Genomic DNA, 25,666 nt, shown 5'->3' with positions numbered 1-25,666 from the left:
TGTTTTCAATTTGTTTTAAATTGTGACACCATGCAATGAAAGGCATTCGAAGAGTGACCTCTAAATTGAGCTGATGTAGCGCAATGCTGGTGTTGAACCAGCTGAATCCTTGCAGTTAACCAGTAGAGGTCAGCAGTAAGCTTCCACCTGCTGGCCAGTTAGGGCTATTTGATTCATCAAGGTCAGAGTTTGAAAATGTACCCCATGCAATAAATCTTGCTCTCAATACCTAACAACCTCCCTCTTGAAGCCTTGTTACCTCAATTTTAGATGCATTTTGTTCATTTGCTTGTGTGTTGTATTTAAATGGGCTGAAAGTAAGATTGGACAAATTTTGTTTCACAATGTTGCCACGCGGTGGGAGACAGTGATATGGTGGTAATGTCACTGGTCTGGCAATTAGGGGCTAGACTAGCTCTACTCATGGGATCATACCTTATCCCAGTTACCAACATCACCATCTCTCGATACGACATATCAGCAGAGGTGACAGCACAATGGTATACTGTCAGCAGGGAGTTGTCCTAAGAGTCCTCAACTTTGCCTTTGGCCCCAGTGAAGTCTCATGGCATCAGGTCAAACATGGGAAAAGACATTTCCTGCAGATTACCAACTAACACACTCCTCCCTCAGCTCTTGAATCAGTGCACTTCTATGTTGAGCATCATTTGGAGAAAACAGTGAGTGTGTACAAGTGTGTTGAACGTACTCTGTTGAAAGGCTCAATAATACCACTATTGTGTAAGCTGGCTGAAGCTTAAAGCTCAAAGGTTTTCAATAAGTGGTGATGTATCCAACAACAGCGAAAAACATACTTGACCTTACTCTCACCAATCTGCCTGTTGCAGATGCCTCTGTACATGACAGTATTGGTAGGATTGACCATCACAGAGTCATTCAGCCTCATCTCCACATTACATATGCTCTCCATAAAGCTTTGTGGCACTATCACCATGAAAAATCGAATAGACTTTGAGCAGATCTAGCTTCATGGAACTGCATATCCCCATCCTACTATCGCCATTAAACCAGGAAATCAATAATGGTTCAATGAAGAGTGCAGAAGGGCGTTCCAGCAGTAGCTCTACGCATATCTAAAAATGCAGTGTCAACCTTCTGAAGCTGCCAAGTTAAACAGCAGAAGCCACATACAATAAATAGCGCTTAGCATTCTCATAGCCAACAGATCTAAGCTCTGCAGTTCTGCCATATCTGCTTGCAACTGGTGGTAAACAATTAAAAAATGAACAGTAGGAGGAGGGTTTACAAATACTCGCATCGTCAACAATGGGGGAGCCCAGCACGTCAGTGCAAAGGAGAATGCTGTTGCATTTGCATCCAATTTCAGCCAACAGTACCAAGTAGATGGTGCATCCAAACCTCTTCTGAAGAATTCCAGCATCACAGATGCCAGTCTTCAACCAACTCAGTTCACCCACATGATATCTAGAGATGGATGAAGGCACTGAATGAAAACAAATGCTCTGCAGCTTGACAGCATTCTGACTGTGACCCATGTCAAGCTGTACCAGTCTAGTTCCAACATTGACGTCAACCCTGCAGTGTTAATATGATTTCTTTTAAATGCTAATAGATATAGACTCAACCTGCTCCACCTTTTTTCATAAGATAATGCCTTTATCCAAACAATGAGTCGAATGAACCTTCTCTGGACTGCTTCAAAATCAATTATATGCAAATGAGGGGTCCAAAACTGTACACTAAGTTGGGAAGTTTCACTGCAGTTGTGGTCTCACCAATGCCATTTGCAGCGACAGTAAAACTTCTCTATTTTTATATTCCAATCCTTCTGCAATAAATGACCTGCTTAAAGTGTCTAGAACTGTTCAGCAACTCTGTACCTCATCTTGACAATATACTTTCCATACAATCTTTGAGTCATCTGCAAAGTTATCTAACATGCATTCAGTGCCGTCATCTAATTGATTGATATAGTGGTAAATAGGTCAAGACCTACCAGTTATCCCTGTGGCAATTCAATAGTGACCCCTTGGCATCACAAAACATACTTATGTAACTCTTCTATCTGCTTCCCATTAGCTAGCCAATCCTTTACCTGTGCTAACATCTTACTCCCTGCACCATGTGATCTTACCTTGTGCAGTACATTACCGAGACATGCTTTGGAAATTCAACTTCATGATTCCCTAACACACAGCCATGTTGGCTTTGCTTGATCAAATCAAGATTTTCTAAATATCTGGCAGTAAACTCCTCAATTATAGATTCTAGTACTTTCTCCCTGGTAGAAGTTAGGCCAGCTGGCTTACATTCTTGACCTCCCTCCATTCTAGAGCAATGGTATTACATTTGCTATCTTTTAATATCTTGGACCTTCCACAACATAAGGAATTTTGGAAGATTGTGCTAATGCATATATTTTCTGTATCATGACCATTTAAAGACCTGAGGATGCAGGCCAGGCAGTCATTTGGAATTGCTAGCCTTTTGCCCCAATAGGTTTCCTAGCACCTTTACCCTTGTGAAGATGATTTCTTTAAGTTCATCCCTGTTTTTAACTTTTGATCTTCAATTATTTTTAGGATTTTATATGGTATATTACTGTGAAGGCAGCTACAGAATCCCTGTTCAAGACCTCTGCCATTTCTTTGTTTTTCCTTATTAATTCCCCAGTCTCTCTCCAGAGAATCAATGCTAGCATTAATTACTCTTTTCCTTTTCAAATACTAGTAAACATCACTAGAAAATCCATCTGTTTTTATATTACTAGCTTATTTTTCCTCATTTTATTTTCTCCTCATTAGTATATTTTTAGTCATTCTTCTCTGGTTTTTAAAGATTGTCCAATCCTTTAATCTACCACTAACCTTTGCAGATATACAGAAGAAATTATCTATTTCAATTCAATAACATCAGCTTTGCTGCGGTTCCAAATCATGGAATCCCTACAATGTGGAAGCAGGCTATTCGACCCATCGAGTCCACACTGACCCTCCAAAGACCATCCCACCTTTACCCCTGCATTTCCCGTGGTTAATCCACCTATCCACACATCCCTGCATAGGATGGACAATTTAGAATGGCAATCCACCTAACCTGCACATCTTTGGACTGTGGGAGGAAACTGAGTCACCCGAAGGGATGAATGTGCAAACTCCACAGACAGTCACCCGAGGCTGGAATTGGACCCAGGTCCTTGGTGCTGTGAGGCAGCAGTACTAACCACTGAGCCACTGATTCTTTCAATTTAAAAACATCCTTAACTTTCTGATTTTGTTTTGGATGATTATCTTTCTCAAAGACCCTTTCTTTTGCACTGAGATAATTCTTTGATATGATTTATTAAATATCATCTTAATAGCCTGCCATTGCATTTCTGCTGACCTTAAACTGACTTTCCAGTTCATTTTATTCTTATCCATGTCATCTAGATACGGTTGGTTCTGTTACAGTGCGTGTTTCTTAAATGCAAATTGCCTTTAACATGATTTAAGAATTTAGGCTATTATTTGTAGAACATAAACTTTCCTTATCCATACTGGTGATAACGTGATTATAGTCTCATTAGTTTGAAAGGCGCGGCTATTGTGTGATTTTTTTATAATGCAAGATTGTTCGGGAATGAAACTATCACGTTATATCAGACGCGACTGTATATCAAGAATAGCTGGAGTTCAAGCACTGAACATTGTGGTACTCCACTAGTCACAGCTTGTCTCCTGGAAAAAGACCCATTTATTCTATTTCTCTGTTTCCTGTCTGTCAACCAATTCTTGGATCATGCCAATATATTACTCCCTGTCCCATATGCTTTAACTTTGCTTACTAGCCTCTCGTGAAAGAAATTAACAAAGTTTTTTGAAAATCCAAATGCACCGCATCATTTAGTTCTCCTGATCTATTCTATCAGTTACATACTCAAGAAGCTCCAGTAGATTTGTTAAAGATGATTTGCCTTTCAGAAACCCATGCTGGCTTTGGGCAATGCTGGTAATGCTTTCCAAATGTTCTTTTAACATGTCTATTGTAATAGAATCCAGCATTTTCTCTATTACCGATGTTAGGCCAACTGATCTGTAATTCTGTGTTTGTCTGTCCCTTCCTTTTTAAAAGAGGGGTTACATTTGTCACGCTCCAATCTGTATGAACTGCTCCAGAATCTATAGAATTTTCGAAGATGATCACCAATGTATCCAATATTTTCAGGACGTCTTCCTTTCGTACTCTGGGACCCAGATTATCAGGCCGTGGTGATTTATTAGCCTTTAACTTCATTCATTTCCTCAGCACTATTTTAAAACATTTGTCATGAATCTCTTTCAAACTGAACATGACATTCTATCAGGTTATGATCACTGTCACTTAAAGGCACTTTTACTATGAGTTTATTGATTAATCTTGTCTTCTTGTGCATTAAAATAAACACAATGAATTGCGGATGCTGGAAACCTGAAATAAAAGTAGAGTGTGTGGGACAAACAAAACATGTCTGGCAGCATCTGTAGAGAGGTTGCTGGACTCAAAGTCTTTATTCTGTATTCTCTCTAAGATGCTGTCAGATCCACTGTCGTTCTTCTGCACTCTTTCTTTTAGTTCTTAATTGCACATAACCCAGTCTAGGATAGCCTGCTTCTTCTTTGGTTCCAGAATATACTGCATAAAAATACACTCCATCAATTAACTTTTCAGGGTCCCTTTGCTAATCTATTCTCTGAATCTGCATGTAGATTAAAATCAATCCATGATTATCGTGGCATGTTTGTAACATTGCTCAATTTATTTCTTCATATTTGCTCTGTTCCATGGTGTAACCACTATTAGGGGGTCAATCAGTTATTTCCACAAGTTATCTCTTAGCGTTACTATTTCATATCTTTTACCAAAATGTTTCTACATCTTTATTTTTCAATTTCAGGCGATCGCTCAGTAATTAATTAATTACCGGAGTTACGCCTCCACTTTCTCACAGTTTCATGTCATTCTGATTGTCGAATAATCTTTTGCATTCAGGCTCCTGCATTCTTGGAATGGCAGGACTGACATATGAAGAAGGACTGGATCGACTGTACTGTACTCACTGGAATTTAGATGAATGAGGGGGGATTCCTATAGAAACATATAATATCCTGATGGGGCTCGATAGGCCAGATGTGAGAAGAATGTTCTGGATGTTGAGGACGTCCTGAACTAGGTATCACAGTCTAAGAATATGGGTAAGCTATTCAGGACTGAGATGAGGAAGAACTTCTTCACCCAGTCAGTTGTGAACCTGTGGTATTGTCTGCCACAGAAAGCTGTTGGGGCCAGTTCATTAGATATATTCAAGAGGGAGCGCAGTGTGACCCATGTGGATAAGGGATCAAGGGGTGTGGAAAGAAAGTAGAAGTAGCAGACTGAAGCTGCATGATCAGCCATGATCATATTGAATGGTGGTGCAGGCTTGAAGGACTGAATGGCTTATTCCTGCAGATGTTTTCTATGTTTCTATGTTGCTGTGTTTGATTACCCTTTGTTTATTGTCTCTGCAATGCTCGATAGATCATGTCGCTTTCTGTGCTAACAATTCATTTCTTTTTGCATACATTCAAACAGTGCTTTAAAGTTCGTTTTTTTCTAAAAGAATTATGTACAATCATTGGTCTTATTTGCTGGTTTACAGTTATGTTGGTATGTTCTTCCCCTCCCCATTATATATTGGTAATCAATACACAGATTGCTGCTCTCCCCTACTCCTTTTTTCTCTGTACATTTCCTATCTCCCTTGTTTGATTCCTTTTCCCTCTTATTTAGTTTAATGACCTCTCTAACCTACGAGATATACAATTCACCAGAACCCACAACATTGGTCCCACCATGGTTCAGGTGAAGGCTATCTCAATGGTACAGCTGTTTACTTTCCTTAGTTGTGGTGCCAGTGCCTATGAACTGAAACCCATTTTTTCCAACCAACCTTTAAGCCCACACATTCTTGTCTCTATATCATATTTACCTTATTTCTTAGCTTACAATCCAGAGATTATTACCTTTGAGGCCGTACTTTCTAATTTAAGATTAGACTAGATTCCTTACAGTGTGGAAACAGGCCCTTCGACCCAACTCGTCCACACCGACCTTCCAAAGAGTAACCCACCCAGACCCATTTCCCTCTGACTAATGCACTTAACACAATGGGAAATTTAGCATGGCCAATTTACCTGACCTGTACATCTTTGGATTGTGGGAGGAAACCGGAGTACCCGAAGGAAACCCATGCAGACAAGGGGAGAATGTGCAAACTCCACACAGACAGTCGCCTGAGGCTGGAATCGAACCTGGGACCCTAGTGCTGTGAGGCAGCAGTGCTAACCACTGAGCAACCGTGCCGCCCAAATTTAACCCCAAGCTACTCATATTCCCTCAGCATACCCTCTTTCCTGGTTCAATCTATGTCAATGATACCTCTGTGGACCACAACATCTGCATCCTCTCCCTCAAACTACAAGTTACTAAACAGCCGAGAGCAGATTTTCTGAACTGGGCAGGCAACAGCTATTTGGTCTGTTACTTTCAGTTACAAAGAAGTGCATCTATTCCCTTGACTATGTTATACAATTATGCTTCTACTTATTCCCTCAGCTTCCCACAACATGGTGCTTTGGTCAGTTGGCTCATTCACCCTGCAAGCCCTACTCAACAAGTTGAAAGAGCCTCAAAGTTATAAGGCATTGTATATGGGTTATGGTTTCTGATTCCCCTTAACTACCGCACTTGCTGTCACACTCTCCATTCCCCGACCACTGGTCAAATATGAAAACCCCAAGCTAATAATGTGCATGCCTCCTGCAACTAAGTGTACAAGTCATTTTCACACTCCCTGACATATCACAGTGATTGCGACTTAACCTCCAACTCAATGACTCAGGGCTGAAGTTCCACAAGGTGCAGACATCTGTTGCAGATGTGTTTGTCCTGGATTACACTGGCATTCAAAAGCTCCCACATTCTGCAGTCACAAAACAGCAGCAATCCTGCTGTCCTTAATGTATTTTAATTAATAGTCATTTAATTAATTTACTTAAATAGATACTGTCCTTTTAAAAATGCATTTAGAGCCTCTGCATTCTTTAATTACCATATTAATAAAACTTTACAATAGGATAGACTTTGTCAACTTAAAATAAAATATTTTAAACTTACATTTTTAGTTTCCACGATTTATGCACTCTCCCTAAGAACAATTAGTCATCAATCAGCTATAATTTTCCTGCAATGGCCTTGAGAATGGGTAATTCTAACAGAGAGAAGGATTTATCAGAAATTGTTCTAACTTCAGGTTTCTATGAAAATTGACCCCCTAGAAATCTGACTAGAAGGCACCATATAGGTTATTGAGAATCTTCAATTTACCAGACCTTCACTTCATCTTTAAAGCAACTCCTTAATCAAGGAAACCACAGGCCTATAACAAAAGTGACTGAGGTAATTACACTCCATTATTACCTTCAATTAGGCAGCATCTGAGGAGTAGGAGAATTGACATTTCGAGTATAAGCCCTTTATCAGGAATGAGGGCTTATGCCCGAAATGTTGATTCTCCTGCTCCTCGGATGCTGCCTGACTGGCTGTGTTTTTCCAGCACCACACTCTTCGACTCTGATCTCCAGCATCTGCAGTCCTCACTTTCTCCTCCATTATTATCTTTGACTGCATCTAATTTTTCTAAGTATGAGAGTGAGTGTGAGATGGTTGAGTAAATCTTGCATTCTTTTGGATCTGTGAGAGTTGCAACAAATGTTTTAGAGGGTATCTCACCGTGAAGACCAGCAAGATTTCTCACTTTACCTTACCAAAGTGACTGGGGAATTATTCCATCCCTATGGTGTCCCTCATGTCCAATTGTCACCTCATTTTTCTGCACACTTTTCCTGGAACAAGCTACCACTCATTGGATAGCAACAAAAAGACCAGCATCCCTTGGCTAGAACCACAATTACTTATAATATATATTAATGACATGGATGAAGAAAGTGAATGTACTATTGCCAAGCTTGTGGAAAACACACAAATGGATGGGAAGGCAAGTGGTGAGGATAACACAAAGAGGCAAATGGACAGGTTAAGCGCATAGGCAAAAAACTTGGCAGATGAAATATGATGTTGGGAAATGTGAGGTTATGCATTTTTGGAGGAAGAATAGAGGAGTTGGATATCATTTAAATGGAGTAACATTGAAGAAAACTACAGCACATAGGGATTTTAGAGCCCTTGTCCATAAATCACAATAAAAAAGTTCATATCCAAATTCAGCAGGTAATAGGGAATGTTGGCCTTTATTTCAAATAGAATGGAATATAAAGCTAGGGAAGTTTTGCTAAAACTGTACAAGGCACCAGTAATACCACAGTCAGAACACCTTGAACAGCTTTGAGCCCCTTATCTAATAAACGATACATTGGCATTGGGGGCAGACCAAAGAAAGTTTACTAGACTGATAGCAGACATGGAGGAACTCTCTTATGAGGAGAGGGTGAGTAGATTGGGTCTGTACTCATTGGATTTAGAATAATGAGAGGTGATCTTATTGAGGCATACAAGTTTCTAAGGAGTCTTGACAGAGTAGATGTGGAAAGGTTACTTCCCCTCTCGGGAGAATCGAAGACCAGGGGACATAATCTCAGAATAAGGGAGTCACACATTTTAGACAGAAGTTAAGAGGAATTTCTTCTCTCAGAGGGTTCGGAATTTGTGGAATTCTTTACCAAAGAGGGTTGTAGAGGTCGAATTATTACGTTTATTCATGTCTGAGATTGACAGATTTTTAAGCAATAAGGAAATTGAGGGTTATGTGGAAAGGGTAAGAAAGTGGAATTGAGGATTATCAGATCAGCTGTGATCTCACTGAATGGTGGCGGAGACTCAGTGGGCTGAATGGCTTACTTCTGCTCCTATACCTTATGGAGAGTTAATAACACCAGTTGCCATCACTTCACATTCGTTCTGAAGCCTACTGGATCCCATTCTCAGGGTTCAAGGTAATTACAGGGCAATCTCGATTATCCGAATGACACGGGCGGGGAATATTTTGTTTGGAAAATTGAATGTTCAGATAACACAGTTTACCCAAGCATCGGGACCTTGAGATTGTATTTGGATAATCCGAAATTCGGATACTCGCAACAGGGATAATCAAGGTTACCCTGTTTTAGTTTGATGTTTGATGGTATCCTTGCTTTCCTTTAAAGTCTTATATTCATAAGGTTACATTGTTGATTCTCTTGTGGAAATAAAAATTAGTTACCTCTTCTTTTCAGGATATTAATTAGTTTTGCAATTTATACTCTTTGCATAACTGCCAAAATTGCATGCTTTTTAAAATAATGTTAAGTTTATGAGTTTACTTAAAATTTCATTGTCTCGTCTAATCTTCCATATCAAAATCTCAGTCGACACATCTCCTATTCCCTCTGGTAGGGAAATCTTTTCTGAGGAGTTTCAGCTAAACAATTATTATATCTGGAAATGTACGATCTTGTGTAACAATAATTGTACATTATATTATCAGAAAGAAAGTTACACACTTAATTGGCTTACTTCCTTCGGATGAAGGGATAGTTAATATGAACCAAAACTTGTAACTCATTCTAAAAGATGAAAGACTTTCCAACAATCCAAGTTTGTTAAGGAAATTTTTTACATGCATGACACTGTAATCTTTTGCTAGAAATTCTGTGTCATATGGTCCTATTTTGCAACCACCTGATGAAGGAGCAACACTCTGAAAGCTAGTGCTTCCAAATAAACCTGTTGGACAAAACCTGTGTTGTGTGATTTTTAACTTTGTCCATCCCAGTCCAACACCGGCTCCTCCATGACATTTCAAAGTTGTCTGGGTGGGTATATGAAGAGGAAGAGTTTAGAGAGATATGGGTCAAATGCTGGCAAATGGAACTAGATTAGTTTAGGATATCTGGTCAGCATGGACGAGTTGGACCGAAGGATCAGTTTCCGTGCTATACATCATATGACTCTATGACTCCAAAGAAGATAGTGATGGCCATATTCATCATGAACAGCAGTCTTACAACACAGTGAACAGGATTATCCATACAACAGCAATATAAGCTGGTTATAGAATCTACCTGCTCTGTTATTAAGACCACTTTCACATGTAAGCCTCATCAAACGACATTCTCCACCAGGATAGCATTATCTGGATTTAGCCAGGCACTCTTGTGTGTAATGGAATTATTCTAAATTTGTATTATACTGTGGTATTGTTGCAACAGATACCTTGGTTTATTTTTCATTCTATTTGTATTTCTCATCCATCAGTTTTTAAGATGTTATTCCAATTACTGGGATTGGCTTCAAGTAAATGGCCAATTATTGATTCTGATACTGTGTAGACAATTGAAGGGGAATAATATTTGTGGAGAGCATTCAGAATAATTGTTCTTTGGTGGGCTATCATTCTTATCCCTCTGGCATCCTTGGCCTCAGGTATTTGAACCCTAGTTTCAACAGGTTTGATCTTTCCTGTAGTTATAACTAACAAATGTTTTGGTTATGGATGATCTCCAGCATCTGCAGTCCTTACTTTCTACTAACTCCCTAATGATCCCCAAATGTTTTTAGCCTTTTAGATCACATAACTCAAAGCACTTCTCCCAAAATAGAGACCAACCTTATCTTGCATTTCAGGTAGGGGATTACCACGAAAATGTTCGGTAAATTCTACGTCATCCTTCAACAAATTATTTCCCCATTTGCACAATATATTCAGTGTAACCTATCACAGAAATCAGATGATCCTCCTCTTTCAATTGCTTCATTTCATGCATGATCAGCTATAGTGTCAACTCTAGCATTGAGTTTATCACACCTCTGTTGTGGTCACTCACACGTGCCATGTTAGCTTTGCTGACCACATCAGGCTGCTCGTACCCAGGGCTAAACCTTAGGGTTTAAAGAGGAGGAGGAATAGAATTTTATCCTCTTCTCCATTTATTCTTAAGGCATTCAGGTGAATAGTAACAGCAATTAAAATTCCCAATATATAAATTGTGGATGTCTTTGGGTTGAGGCAGACTGTTCATAACTTCTGTGTCATTTGTAACCCAAGGTTAGCTTCCAGGCATGTTTTGTACCATCACTGCCTATTTCTAACACTGTAACATTGCCTGATGCTACCTTTACCTCAGCCCACCTGCTAATGAGAACCTCATTTATAACTTTGTTCTCTCAAGACTTGTTAATTCTAACACATCACTGGCTGGACTCATACATACTGCACACCATGAACTTGAGGACATCTAAAACTCTGCTGACAATGCACATACTTGCATTAAATCCCACTCACCTGCAGCCAAAAGTTCTGGAATTTTCACACCCCTCACCAACAAAAAACTCTTTCTTTCTTCAAGGCATTCCTTAAAACCCATTTCTTAACCAAGGTTTTTGCTATTTGCTTTTATAGGTTGCTGGCTTTCTCATTCTGATTTTAAAATTCACTTGCAAAATAACGTGATATTGTACGATATTGGAGATTATTTATAAATATGTTATTGTTTTCATAAAGTTAAATAGAACTGGACTCCTTTTGTTTATCTCTGGAATTCCCTTGCTCCAATTTTAGTCTTTTTGTAATAAACGTGAGTTTTATCCATTTCGATTATTTTTAAACTATTAAGTCTTATAGCATTTAATTGTGCTCTTTTTGTTAACTTCAGCCCAGTGCTGTCACTATAGTCTAGTTCTAATTGAGTTCTTGCTTATACCCATGGTTTACTTTTATATTTCACCTATTGCTGGACTAGTCCTTGCTTCTCTTGTGATCAACCTTTTAGAAAAAAGTCAACATTCAGTTAAGGTTAATTGTGACCTTGACTCTGTTTTTTTCTTGCTCAGTTATTGGCTAAAGTCCAGATTTTGACACAGTGGTTGTATAAATGTTTCAGCTAAAATGTTTCATTCAGCAAAGGGTTTGTTTACAAATTAGGTCTCACTATTTGGTTAATGCTTAACTTTTGAGTTAACATTAATGCAACAGGAGAAAAGGCAAGAACTAAAATTGGGAGAAAGTGAGGATTGCAGACGCTGGAGATCAGAGTTCAAAAGTGTGGTGCTGGAAAAGCACAGCCAGTCAGGCAGCATCCGAGGAGCAGGAGAGTCGATGTTTTGAGCAAAAGCTCTTCATCAGGAATGTTAGCTAAAACTGATCAATTTGTCCAGTTTCATACCTTTCTATTGGAAATGCATCTTCCCTATGTCAAATGAGGCTGTGTAATATTTGGAAAATACTTTTCTAACCAAGATTTGGAGGGGCCGGTGTTGGATTGGGGTGTACAGAGTTAAAAATCACACACACCAGTTTATAGTCCAACAGGTTTATTTTGAAGCACTAGCTTTCTGAGCACCGCTCCTTCATCAGGTGTTTGTGGAGTATGAGACCATAGGACACAGAATTTATAGCAAAAGTTTCCAGTGTGACGCAGCTAAAATTATATATTGAAAAAGACCTGGATTGTTTGTAAGTCTCTCATCTTTTAGAATGGGCATGTTGGTTTCAGTTCTTTTATATGTAATTTCCAGAACTTTCTCAAAGTTATACCCGTTTACACTCACACTCACACACATACACATACACACTCTCTCACAAACACTCATACCACCCCCCCACACACACACACTGCACACACACACCCACATGCACACACATATACGTTTGTGGGGTGACTTTGTACTTGCAGAATTACATTTTACTTTGCTCAAAAACTGCATGAATCCATGTAAGATACTGTAAATCCCTTTTTTAAATTAGAATCAGTCTGAACATTGGGGCACAGACAGCCACACACAGGGCACCTCACACCTTCAATGAATTCTCTGGGCCAATATGGCACCTATTATTAAAGTTCACTTGAGAATGTAACTTTAAGAAAGTTCTGAAATTTAGATATGAAAGAACTGAAACCAACATTCCCATTCTAAAAGATTAGAGACTGACAAACAATCCAGGTCTTTCTCAATATATAATTTCAGTTACATCACACTGTAAACTTTTGCTATAAATTCTGTGTCCTACCATCTTAAACTCCACAAGCCATTGATGAAGGAGCAGCACTCCGAAAGCTAGTGCTTCTAAATAAACCTGTTGGACTATAACCTGGCATTGTGTAATTTTTAATTTTCTAACCATGAATGCGATGTCAGCTTTATAGAGTCATAGAGTCCTACGCATGGAGACAGGCCTTTTGGATGAAATTGGTCCATGCAAACCAAAATGTCCATCAATGCTAACCCCATTTCCCAGCAATTAGCCCATATCCTTCTAAACCTTTCCTAACCATGTATTTGTCCAAATGCCTTTTAAATGATGTTAATGTATCCGCCTCAACCATTTCTGCTGGCAGCTCATTCCACATGCGTACCACCCTCTGTGTAATAAAGTTGCCCCTCAGGTTCCTTTTTATTCTTTCCTCTCTAGTCTTAAAATGATGCCCTCTAGTCTTGATTCCCCAACCCTAGGAAAAAGACTGAGTGCATTCATCTTCTCCATGCCTGTCATGATCTTTTACACTTCTATAAGATTCTCCTCGCAGTCTCTTATGTTCTAAAGAAAAGGTTTCGAGCTTGTTCAACCTCTCCCTATAATTCAGATCGTTCTTGTAAATTTCTCCTGCACTCTTTTCAGTTCAATTACATCCTTCCTATAGCAAGGCGACCAAAAACTGAACACAATACTCCAAGTGTAGCCTCACCAACATCCCGTATAACTGCAGCATAACTTCCCAACTTCTATACTCAATGCCCTGACTGATGAAGACCAGTGTGCCAAAAGCCTTCTTCACTGTCCTGTCTACCTGTGACTCCATTTTTAGAGAACTGTGCACCTGAAATCCAAGGTCTTTCTGTTCCTCTACAGTCCTAAGGCTCTACTATTCACCATGAAACTCCTACCTTGATTTGACTTTCCAAAATACAAGACCTCACACTTATCTATAATAAACTCCATTTGCCATTTCTCAGCCCATTTTCCCAGATGATCAAGGTCCTGCTGCAATTGCTGATAACCTTCGTCACTGTCCATGATACCTCCTATCTTAGTGTTATCTGCAAACTTACTAATCATACCTTGTACATTCTCATCCAAATCATTGATTATAGATAACAAACAACAATTGGTCCAGCATTGACTCCTGAGGCACTCCACTAATCACATGCCTCCAGTCCAACAAGAATCCTTCCATTATTACCCTCTGCTTCCTACCATCAAGCCAACTGTGTATCCAATTTGCCAGCTCCCCCTGAATTCCATGCAATCTAACCTTCCAGAGCAGCCTACCATGTGGAAGCTTATCAAAGGCCTTACTGAAATCCATATAGACTATGACTGCTGTCCTGTCCTCATCAACTTTCCTGGTCATTTCATCAAAGAACTCTAACAAATTTGTGAGGCATGATCTCCCACATACAAAGTCATGCTGACTATTCCTAATCTAACCCTGTTTTTCTAAATGCATATGTATCTTATGTCTCAGAATCTCCTCAAGTAATTTGCCTACCACAGATGGTCTATAGATCCTATTTTAATTTGCAGCCCTTCTTGAATAAGGGCACAACATTCGCTACCCTCCACTCTTCCTGGGCCTCACCCGTGGCTAATGATGACACAAAATTATCAGCCATGGCCCTCGCAATTTCTTCTCTAGCCTCTTGCAGTGTTCTTGGATATATCTGGTCAGGACCAGGGAATTTTCCACCTTCATATATTCTAATGCATCCAACATCTCCTCTACTGTGATATGGACTCTCCCCAAAATATGACTATTAACTTCCCAAAGTTCTCAAGTCTGCATGTTTTTCTCCACATAAACACAGAGGAGAAATATTCATTGAGGACCTCACTCATCTCCTGTGGTTCTACACACACATGTCCACGTTGATCCTTGAGGGATCCTATTATCTCTCTAGTTATTCTTTCTTCTTTAATATATTTAAAGAACCTTTTTGGATTCACCCTAATAGCCAAGGCTATCTCGTGCCCCTTTTTCACCCTTGTGATTTCTTTCTTCAGTAAACTCATGTATCTTCTATATAGCTCCAGCAATTCCCTTGATCCCAGCTGCCTGTACCTGAGCCATATCTCCTTTTTTTTGGTCAAAGCCTCAATATCTCTTGTTAACCAGGGTTCCCTATTCTTGTCAACGTTGCCTTTCACCCTCACAGGAACATATAGACCTTGAGCTCTAGCTATCTCACTTTTAAAGGCCTCCCACTTGCAAGAGGTCCCTTTGCCTGCAACCGAACTACTCCAATCACCTCTGAAAGTCCCTGTCTAATTCCATCAAAATTCGTCTTGCCCCAGATTAGATCTTGAATCTGTGGACCAGTTTTGTCCCTCTCCATAACTAATTTAAAATTAATAGAACTATGGTCACTGGTCCCAAAGTGCTCCCCAACTGTCACCTCCTCCCCTGTCCTGCCCTATTTCCCAAAAGTTGAGTTTTAGATTAGATTAGATTACTTACAGTGTGGAAACAGGCCCTTCGGCCCAACAAGTCCACACCGACCCGCCGAAGCGCACCCACCCAGACCTAACACCTAAAACTACGGGCAATTTAGCGTGGCCAATTCACCTAACCTGCACATTTTAGGACTGTGGGAGGAAACCGGAGCACCCGGAGGAAACCCACGCAGACACGGGGAGAATGTGCAAACTCCACACAGTCAGTCACCTGAGGCGGGAATTGAACCCAGGTCTCTGGCGCTGTGAGGCAGCAGTGCTAACCACTGTGCCACCGTGCCGCCCACAATTTTTGCCCCTTCCCATGTAGAACCCTGTATATACTGTTTGAGGAAACTTTCCTGAATGCACTTAATAAATTCTAACCCATCTTAGCCCTTAATGCTATGGTAGCCCCAGTCAATGTTAGGAAAATTAAAATCCCCTACTATGACAACCTTATTGCTCCTACAAGTCTCCTCTGTCATCCTGATAGTTGTTCCTCTAATTCCTGTTGATTATTTGGGGGCCTATGGTACATTCCCAATAACTTCACCATCCCCTTCTTATTTCTTAGCTCCATCCACGAAACCTCACAGAATGATTCTTCAGTTATTTCATCGCTGACAACTGCTGTTATACTCGCTTAATCAAAAATGCAACACTCCCTCCTTTCCACCATCTCTGTCCCACCTGTACCATGGTACATTAAGCTGCCAGTCCTGTCCCTCCCTTAGCCATGTTTCTGTAATGGCTATAATATCCCAGCCCCACGTACCTATCCACGCCCTGAGTTCATTGGCCTTACCTATCAGCCCTCTTGCATTGAAATTGTTACAACTAAATCCAACAGACATTCCTTGCTCCCTGTCATGCTCCAGCCTGACTGGTCTCTTCACTTTACTATTTCTGATTACTGTATCTCCTTCCAGCCTCGCACTTGCCTCCCTGCTGTTGAGGATCCCTCTTTCCTGACAATCTAGCTTAAACCCTCCCTTGCAACACTAGCAAACCTGGCTGCCCAAGCTATTGGTCCCACTCCAGTTCAAATGTAACCTGTTCCTCTTGAACAGGTCACCTCTGTCCCAGAAAAGATCCCAATGATCTAGAAATCTGAATCCTGCCTCCTAGACCAACTCTTTAGCCACACATTCATCTGCTATATCCTCCTGTTCTCACCCTCACTAGTACGTGCCTATAGTGTTCTGGTTTTAACTTTCTTCTTAGCTCTCTATAATCACTCTGCAGGACCTCATTCCTATTTCTACCTATGACATTTGTGCCAAAGTGCACAATGACTTCTGGTGGCTCCCCCTCCTCCTTGAGAACATTCTGCAGCTGCTCTGAGACATCCTGGACCCTGGCACCCAGGAAGCAACACACCACTCTGGATTCCCATTTGCAGTCTCAGAATGTTTTGTTTGTCCCCTTAACTATCGAGTCTCTTATCACTAAGGTCCTGTTTAACTTAGTTTTTTCCTTCATCCAGAATTGTGTTTAGATTTGTTCTAACTTGTTCATTGCTTTGAGATATTTGAGGTATTTAATTGCATTTGTTGTAAACGGACTGACTCACCTTTCAGCTGTTCTTTTAAGACTGATGTTTGTAGATATGTAAAACTAATGAGTATGTGCAAATGGGGACTATGTTGAAGCGACATTACTTACATGGAACTAGGGTCAATGTCTGCAGAATACCAAGTAAGATGTTTTCACTGGGAGAGTTATGTTCAAGAATTCCATTATTGTTCACTCAAAAGGGTGTAAACCTCACATTGTTATATGGTGGAAAACAACATTGGCCAGACTGATGGAAGTGTCTGCATTGAAAAGCAGTTACAGTGAAATATGACATCTACCTAATGATCCAAACTCAGAAATGAAAAAATGTTCAAAGCGATTGTTAGTGATAGTAAGGGCCAGATAGCAATGAAATTCAAGTCTAGTGCAAAGAGAAAGACTGATATAAGGTTGAGATAGGAGAATCCTAATTCAGGATTCTTTAAAGATTGACATGCAGGTTCAGTTAACAGTTATGAAGGCAAATGCAATGTCAGCATGCATTTCAATACAACTAGAATACAAAAGAAGGAATGTACTGCTGAGGCTGTCCAAGGCTTTGCTCAGACCACATTTGGCACATTGTGAGCAGCTTTTGGCCCTGTATCTATGGAAAGATGCATTAGGCTTGGAGGTGGTCCAGAGGAGATTCACACCAATTATCCCAGAGATGAAGGGCTTGTCATATCAGGAGCGGTTGAGGACACTGGGTCTGTACTCATTGGAGTTTAAAAGAATTGGGGGTGTGGGGGGGGGGTTCTCATTGAATACTGAGAGGCCTCTGGATGTAGGTTTGCTCGCTGAGAGGTCGAGATAGAGTGGATGTGGAGAAGATGTTTCCATTAGTAGGACAGACTAGAACCCAAGGGCAGAGCCTCAGAGTGAAGGGATGATCTTTTAGAACTGAGATGAGGAGAATTTATTCAGTCACAGTGGTGAATCTGTGGATCTCATTGCCACAGAAGGCTATAGAGCCCAAGTCATTGGGTTTGTTTAAGACTGAGATAGATGGGTTCTTGATTGGTAAGGAGATCAAGAGGTTTGGGGAGAAAGCAGGAAAATGGAATTGAGAAATATATCATCCATGATCGAAAGGGAGAGGGGACATGATGGGCTGAATAGTCTAATTCTGCTCATATATCTTATAGTCTTTTGGTCTTATAGTGTGTAGATGTTTAGTTTAGTTTCACTAATCTCTTCTTCTTTGCATATCATTGGAAGGGTTATGATCGTATATTTGTTTCTTGATAGGCTACACTGATATTATCCAGATGACAGACCACATTCCTGACGAAGGACTTATACCCAAAACATCGATTCTCCTGCTCCTCGAATGCTGCCTGACCTGATGTGCTTTTCCAGCAGCACACTTTTTGACTCTGATCTCCAGCATCTGCAGTCCTCACATTCTCCACATGGAATACACGGACAGCTAGCTATTTGGATACAAAATTGACTCAAAGATAGGAGAGAGAAGGTGGTGGTGGAGGATGGCTTTTCAGATTGGAGGCCTGTGACCCGTGGTATTCCACAAAGGATTGGTGCTGGCTCAATAGCTTTTTGTCATTGATATCAATGATTTGGATGTGAATACAGGAGGTATGGTTAGTCAGTTTGCAGATGAACACCAACTTTGGGACAGGAGTCCAAAACTCGAGGACAGAAGGCCAGGGTGAAAGGGAAAGGATATGAAAGGGATCTGAGGAGCAATGTTTTCATGCAGAGGCTGGTGCATGTAAGGAATGAGCTGCCAGACGAAGTGGTGGAGACTAGTACAATTAAAACATTTTAAAAACATCTGGATGGGTATTTGAACGGGAGGGTTTAGAGGGATATGAACCAATTGCTGGAAAATGGGACTAGATTAATTTAGGGCATGGACAGGTTGGAGAGAAGGGTCTGTTTCTGTGCTGTACATCTCTATGTTCCTTAATACAAGATTGTTCTTTAATCCTTTCCTGTTACACAATACCTAATTCAAAATGACATATTTCATCATTGGTTTCTTCACATACTAATCTAGAAAACTACATTTGAAGGACTCCTCCTCCACACTATTAATGCAAGGTTAGTTTGCACAGTCTATTTATTATTCTTACTTTAAGAGCTCCCTTTGACAAGCTTTGTATCTGCAGTTCAATGCTGGTCATATTTATTACTTCTCCAGATATATTTAAGCCAGTAAACTAAAACAAATAGCACTTTGCATTGGAACAAAACTGCTGTTAAAAATCTGAAATAAAACCAAAAAGTGCTCAAACTTCTCAGAGGATTAGGCAGAGTCTTTGAAGAATACAACAGATGTGCCTGATGTTTCCAAAGCAATCTGTTTTCCTTCTCCTTGTACTTACTGATGAGTATGTTTCATTACATTTTTTTTTGCAAGCTAATAGTGGCAGGGGAAGAAACTGGAAATTAAAACCCAAAACAGAAATTTCTGGGAAAACTCAGCAGGTCTGGCAGCATCTGTGGACAGAAAACAGATTTAACGTTGAGAGTCCAGTGACTGGATTGAAAAGATGCCTCTTCCAGCGCCACACTTTTTGATTCGGATCTCCAGCATCCTCCAGTTCTCCTTACCAGAAGTTGTATTTGTCGTTTGTAGACAAGTATATGGATTGTACATTTTACACCAACAGTTTATTCAGTGCTCACTTCCCTCCCATCATGTTATTATGTAACATTGTAATGGACGTCAGCTGTCAGTTATGAAACTTTTACCCTTGCATCATATGTTATGGCTTCAAGTCCCACTTCAAAAACTTGAGTGCTGGGAATATGCTTGCTGATATTGTGGTTAAGGACTGAGGGAGTTTTCGACCTTTCAGATCAGACATCAAAACCTGAGTCACTGCTGTCGGCTGGGTGTACAAGATCCTATAGAAGCACAATAGGGGTGGTGTCACTGCGTAATATTAAGGATCCTTATCAGTTTTTGGGAGCCGAAAATGCACAAATTAGCTCCTGGGGTTTCCCATGTTCCTTTAACAGCGTTCACGCTCAAAAGTCTTCAATGCATGTAAAGCAGGCACCCTGCAGCTGTGCTGGCTGTGATCTAAAACTTAGTATTTTTTTTCTAATTTTATAACCTGAAACTGTGCGGTCAGTGTGACCAGTCAATGCAAGTTTTAGTAAAGAAAGAATCTGCTCTTAGTGGAAAAAGTATGATGATAAGACAGTTTTATGCATCTTAACACAGAAATCCAATCTTTCTGATCTTCTAAGACTGATTTTACCATAACTTCCTGACTATGTTAACGGCGCAGAAGTTTTACACAGGATTTGTGATGATTAATATCAATGTTAATATTGCTCCGAACACAGGAAGTGATATCATTGCCACTGTTTCCAAATCGCAGTCCATCTGTCATTCTACAGCAAGATCCTTCTTGTTGCTCACTGCTCCAACTGTCTCACTGACGAGCCTTACAGACACACCCAGTGCAGTTCTTTCCCACCCCTTCCAGGCAGCATGAAGTTAATGCAAAGTTCCGTTTGATCCGGTGCGTTATGTTCTGTACAAACCCAGAGCTGGTGGATAGCTGATGTTTGTGTAATTCCGGCCCAGCTGAAACGCTTGTTTTCCTTTGGCAAGTGAACGTTTGAACTGAGCGAGCGAGTTTACAGCAAGCGACCGAGCGACCTTATATACTGCTAGAACATGCACTTTTACAGAACTCGCCTTGTTTGTAGTGGCTGTCTGATGTAACCAGGTCGTTTTTATGGTGACTCTTAACGTTTGAAGAATTTTTCTCCTCGTTGTCGGATCTGTACTCTGGGACTGTGCAACTTATTTAATTAGACCATAATGAGGCTGTGGCCAGCTCTTGTTGTTTCTAACAGCCTTTGGCCCGGGCTCAAGCTCTTTGTACCAGTGTTTCTGATCTTAACCGGCCTGGGAGCTGTTCAGAGTGACGAGAAATCATGTCACGGAGCGTTTGATCTTTATCTTGTACTGGACAGGTGAGAATCAGTTTCCTTGACTTTTGTTTCAAATCGTTATTTGCCAGTCAAAGCAACTTAATGAATTGTGAACATTGATGGAGATGTAATAAGTGAGGCTGATATGTGACTGCAAAATGTTCACTGTGCCTTTAAATAAACTTTCATTGGTAACGGTTTTCTGGTCATTGAACAGGACAGGTGAGAGTGGGACACAGCTCGTTTCGTGAACTTTGGGTTTGTAACTGAACACTGTTGTTTTACAGATCCGGGAGTGTGGCGAACAACTGGGGCGAAATCTATGGCTTTGTGGAAGCACTGGTCAAGCGTTTTGTCAGGTAATCTATTCCACAAACAAGCCACGGCAACTTTGTTGATGAGGATTTTGCGAGGAAAGTTTTTTTTTGACTTGTTTTTGCTTCACCGCATGGGGGAAGTAAGGAGGTAATGCTAACTGGGTAAACTTTTCATTATCTAAGTGTACAGTTTGGAGGATAGGAGGTAACACTGGGGAAGACTAACTTCTGTTGCATTGCTGGGAATGGGAGAAGACGTTTTAATCTAGTGTTTTTTTTTAATCTTCTAGCCCCCAAATGAGATTGTCTTTCATTGTGTTTTCATCCCGGGCTGATGTGAAGATGCAACTAACTGGTGACAGGTTTGTGCACATTTATTTTGTTTGGTTTGCTTTAACAGAAAACATTAGAGTAATGCTGCTGTTAGCAGGCCCCTTTTCTCATTCTTTCATTAATCACCCTTGAAAAGGCACTGGTAAGCCTTGAACCGTTGCAGTCCCTGGGGTGTAAGGGGAACACCCACAGTGCTGTTAGGCAGGGAGTTCCAGATTTTTGACACAGCAACAGTGCTATAATCTAACTGTCCAGGATTAATCCCTCAATCTACAGCCCTCCTCTGACCTCCCTTTCTTCCTGAACATTTTGCTGCTTCCCAAATCCATGCCCACACGGCTCCAAACTCCACACCTTTGCACACATCAGCCCTACTGCATTATAAAAGTTGCATAATAGCTGGTGTTCAGGGCAAAACACTTTGGTAAAGGAGGCATCAAACATATATTAGATCTCTAATTTTTATCTGTTAAAGGGTTAACAGCAGTTTGTGCCTTTGTCTATACAATGGATGATGCCCTTGCAGGAGAAAGTGAGGACTGCAGATGCTGGAGATCAGAGCTGAAAATGTGTTGCTGGAAAAGCGCAGCAGGTCAGGCAGCATCCAAGGAACAGGAGAATTGACGGTTCGGGCATAACCATTCCTGAAGAAGGGCTTATGCCCGAAACGTCGATTCTCCTGTTCCTTGGATGCTGCCTGACCTGCTGGGCTTTTCCAGCAACACACGATGCCCTTGCAGCCCAGAATGAGGACAGATTCCTGTATAGTTGAATGCATTTGAGTGTCTGTTTTGTGCCTGTAAAATGGGAACAGCATGACTGAATCCAGCATGGGCTAAGACCATAGGACCATAAGAAGTCTGATTAAGGGGAGACCATTCAGCCCCTTGAGCCTGCTATGCCATTCAATAGGATAATTGCTGATCTGACATTTCTCACATTCACCTTCTTGCATTTTCCCCATGTTCCTTCATTCCCCCACTGATCAAGCATTTATCTATACCCAAGGACTCTGCCCCCATGACTGTGTCACTCCTCATCTCTCTCCTCAGGTCAGTTTTAAATTGCACCTCTTTAATCTGAGGCTGCGCCCTCTGGCCCTAGATTCTCCCAAGAGGGGAAACAACCTCTGCATTTATCCTGTCAAGCCCCTTAAGAATCCTATGTTACAATGAGATCACTACACATTCTTCTAAATTTTAATGAATACAGTCACAACTTGTTCAACCATTGCTCATAAGACAATTCTTCCTTACCAGGAATCATCTTCCTTTTGCCTCCAAAGAAATCCTTAAATAAGTTGGGTTACATAAGTTTCATGAATTATGTTTTTTTTACATGACCATACTCAGCTCTACTTCTTTACCAGTTCTGCCTTTGTGTTGTTCACTTGCTTGGCCAATAATCAGTCTTTTATTACTATGATTAGTCCAATTCAACATTGTAAAAACTGAAGTAATTATCTTAGAAATCCTGCAAAAACCCTCTGTTCCCTTGCCATGGAGAGAGTGCACAGAAAGAGACCCTTTGACCCATTGTGTCTGTACTGGCCATCAAACATCCATTTATCCTAATCCCATTTTCCACTATTTGGCCTGTAGCCTTACAAGCTATGGCATCAGAAGTTCAGCCTGGAATTAATAGGGAGCTGAGTTTTCAAAGCCATCAGCCAGTTGTCATAGAGGGAGTTAGAATTGGAAAAACATTATTGCATTTTTTGAACAAGTGACTAGAGTTGACTAAGTGTGAGTTTCTGGATGCTTACCTTGGCAACTAAAGCCACAAGATTTCATAGTTTTGAACAGGCATAAATAAACCTTACTGTAGAAAGTTTGAACTGCAATACAATATGCATTATTTGACGTATATTCTGACATTTAATTAGAATTAGTTTGATGTTGATAGAGGAACAGATGTAACCCTGTAATGCATATGAAATAGCAAATGCAGTCAGACAGTTGCTATGGATTTCTCAGCAAACTATAGATATTAGTGACACTGTGGGACAGCAAATCCCATGAAAATATTACAAGGGCTTCCATCTGAAATGTATTAGGAGGTGTTGCAAATGATATTAAGTGACACTTACTCAATAATAATCTGCTCAAAGGTGATCATTTTGGGTTCTGTAAAGCCCATTAGGCTCCTGACCCTAATACAACCTTGGTGTAACCATGGACATAACAGCTGAATTCAAATGGGAAAGTGAGAGAGACTGCCCTTCACCTCAAGGAAGCATTTGGCTGAATAAGGCATCAAGGAGCCCAAGCCAACCTGGAGTCAGTGGGAATCAAGGGGAAATCTCTCATTTCTACCTAGCCCAACAAAATATGATTTTAATTGTTAGAGATCAATCATCTCAGTCACAGATCATCACTCCAGGAGTTCCTTAGGGAAATATCCAAGGCCCAACTATTTGCAACTGCTCATCAGGGGTCTTTCCTCCACTATAAGTTTTGGGATAGACATTTTGCAAATGATTACATGTTTTTCAGTACAATTTGTGGCTGAGTCCTCAGATACTAAGACAGCCCATGTCTATGCCCCTTCCAATTTTCCTGCCACTGGAAAGACCTCCAAAGCTTTTTGAATGGCAGGAATTTTCTCAGGCAAAGCACACACCTTTCTGAATGAGAGCTCTGCCATTATTCCCTAATTGTCCCAAGTTCAGACTCATAGAACTCCATTCCTAATCCTTCTATAGATGTTCTTACACCACACGGACTGCAGGGACTCAAGATGGCGACTCACTGCCACTTCCTCAGGGGCAACTCGAGATGGGCAGTAAATGCTGGCCAAACCAGTGATACCCAGGAATTGTGAATGAATTAAAATGAAACCCCACATTATGCTGTGATCCCAGAGCAAAATGCCACATTTATGTTGTGATCTGGCTCAGGACCAGGAATTTCTTTAAAAAAGTCCTAAGGTACTTACTAAGGGAATAAAGTCATAAGATTGAATGAATGGTTTTGAACAAACTGCAGTGAACCCTGCAAAGCACATTTAGTCGTAAATGTGATCAAGACACATCCCCGGATTTCTTAGCATTTCCCCAACGATGACGCTAAGTCAAATCTCACTAAAATCTTATAAGGGATTTCAGTTCTTCATTCTTGAAGACCTAGCTCCAAACTCCCTCAAAAACCTTATGGGCTGACTCAATGATTGCTCAAGTTCCCAGTGTTGCCTTCCAATTGCGACTGCTCCCTGCTCATAAGCATCTGATGTATTAACAGCCTTGAGGTAACAGCCCTTCCTCTGATTGCTATATCAAATTGCTTAAAGTTGACTGTTCAGGATCCCTTGAAATGTTTGGAGAGACCTACTTAAATTCTTTGAACAAATCTTACCCTTGTTTCTGGACCATATTTAATGTAATTAATGTTTTGGAACAATCAGATGCAGCAACCTCATTGGAATTGCCAGCTCCCTGAATGTTACGAGTGTTCACAGGTTGCTTTTGTTGTACAGTACAAAATGGATTACAGACAAAATCCACCCAGTCCATTAGTCATTCCATCTTGGTTCCCCAGGAAACTCTGAAAACTCTCCTCCTTGAGTTCAGGTCTTGTTCATTGTCTCACCCTCATCTATCTTTGCAGTCTCTACAGCACTGTTTTATTGTAATTTTGAATCAGGAGGGAATTTGGATCAAAATATATGCTCCTTTATTACCTCTAACCAGAACATTAAAAGATATGAAAGTCTGTGACATTGCAGCTAAGAGAGATAAAATATTACAGTGCAGTGTAGCCCTTTGTGCCATTTAGTGGTGTTTTGAAATGAAATGTTACAAGACACAGTATGTAAAATATGATTATTATGTGTGTGTGCATTTGAGTATCATGAGCAAAATGGTCCTATGAAGCTTATAACTGCTTGGAATGGAAAGTTATTTTCTTTAAAGGTTTCTTAAGAAACTTAGAAGTTAAATAAAATGTAAGGAAACAAACCTCACATCGGCAGGACTTGAACAAAAAATGAAGTATTGAAATCCCTTATTAGGTTTTAGTCCGATTTGGAGCCTGCAAAGTGTTCTGATTACATTGAGGTATCACATAAAAGT

The 25,666-nt window shown here is 40.4% G+C and overlaps 1 protein-coding gene across 2 annotated transcripts in view; it reads left to right on the top strand.

The window, feature by feature from the left end:
- Positions 1–20,400: 20,400 nt before the first annotated feature.
- Positions 20,401–25,666, top strand: part of antxr2a (ANTXR cell adhesion molecule 2a) — a 235,052-nt gene continuing 229,786 nt past the window's right edge. The window contains exons 1-3 of one of the 2 annotated variants that reach the window (XM_087985795.1): positions 20,401–20,989; positions 21,235–21,306; positions 21,555–21,626. In XM_087985795.1, coding sequence (XP_087841921.1) covers positions 20,835–20,989; positions 21,235–21,306; positions 21,555–21,626 — 299 coding nt within the window. In that variant the 5' untranslated portion in view covers positions 20,401–20,834. The remainder of the gene's footprint in view (positions 20,990–21,234; positions 21,307–21,554; positions 21,627–25,666) is intronic. The other variant, XM_043696278.2, reaches the window with a different exon arrangement.

Source organism: Chiloscyllium plagiosum, unplaced genomic scaffold, assembly GCF_037043375.1.
Source record: "Chiloscyllium plagiosum isolate Xiang-an unplaced genomic scaffold, Cpla_swu_hap1 HiC_scaffold_1, whole genome shotgun sequence".
In the NCBI taxonomy this organism is placed as follows: domain Eukaryota; kingdom Metazoa; phylum Chordata; class Chondrichthyes; order Orectolobiformes; family Hemiscylliidae; genus Chiloscyllium; species Chiloscyllium plagiosum.
Note: the sequence above shows the minus strand (reverse complement) of the source record. Positions and strands in the feature narration are given on the sequence as shown.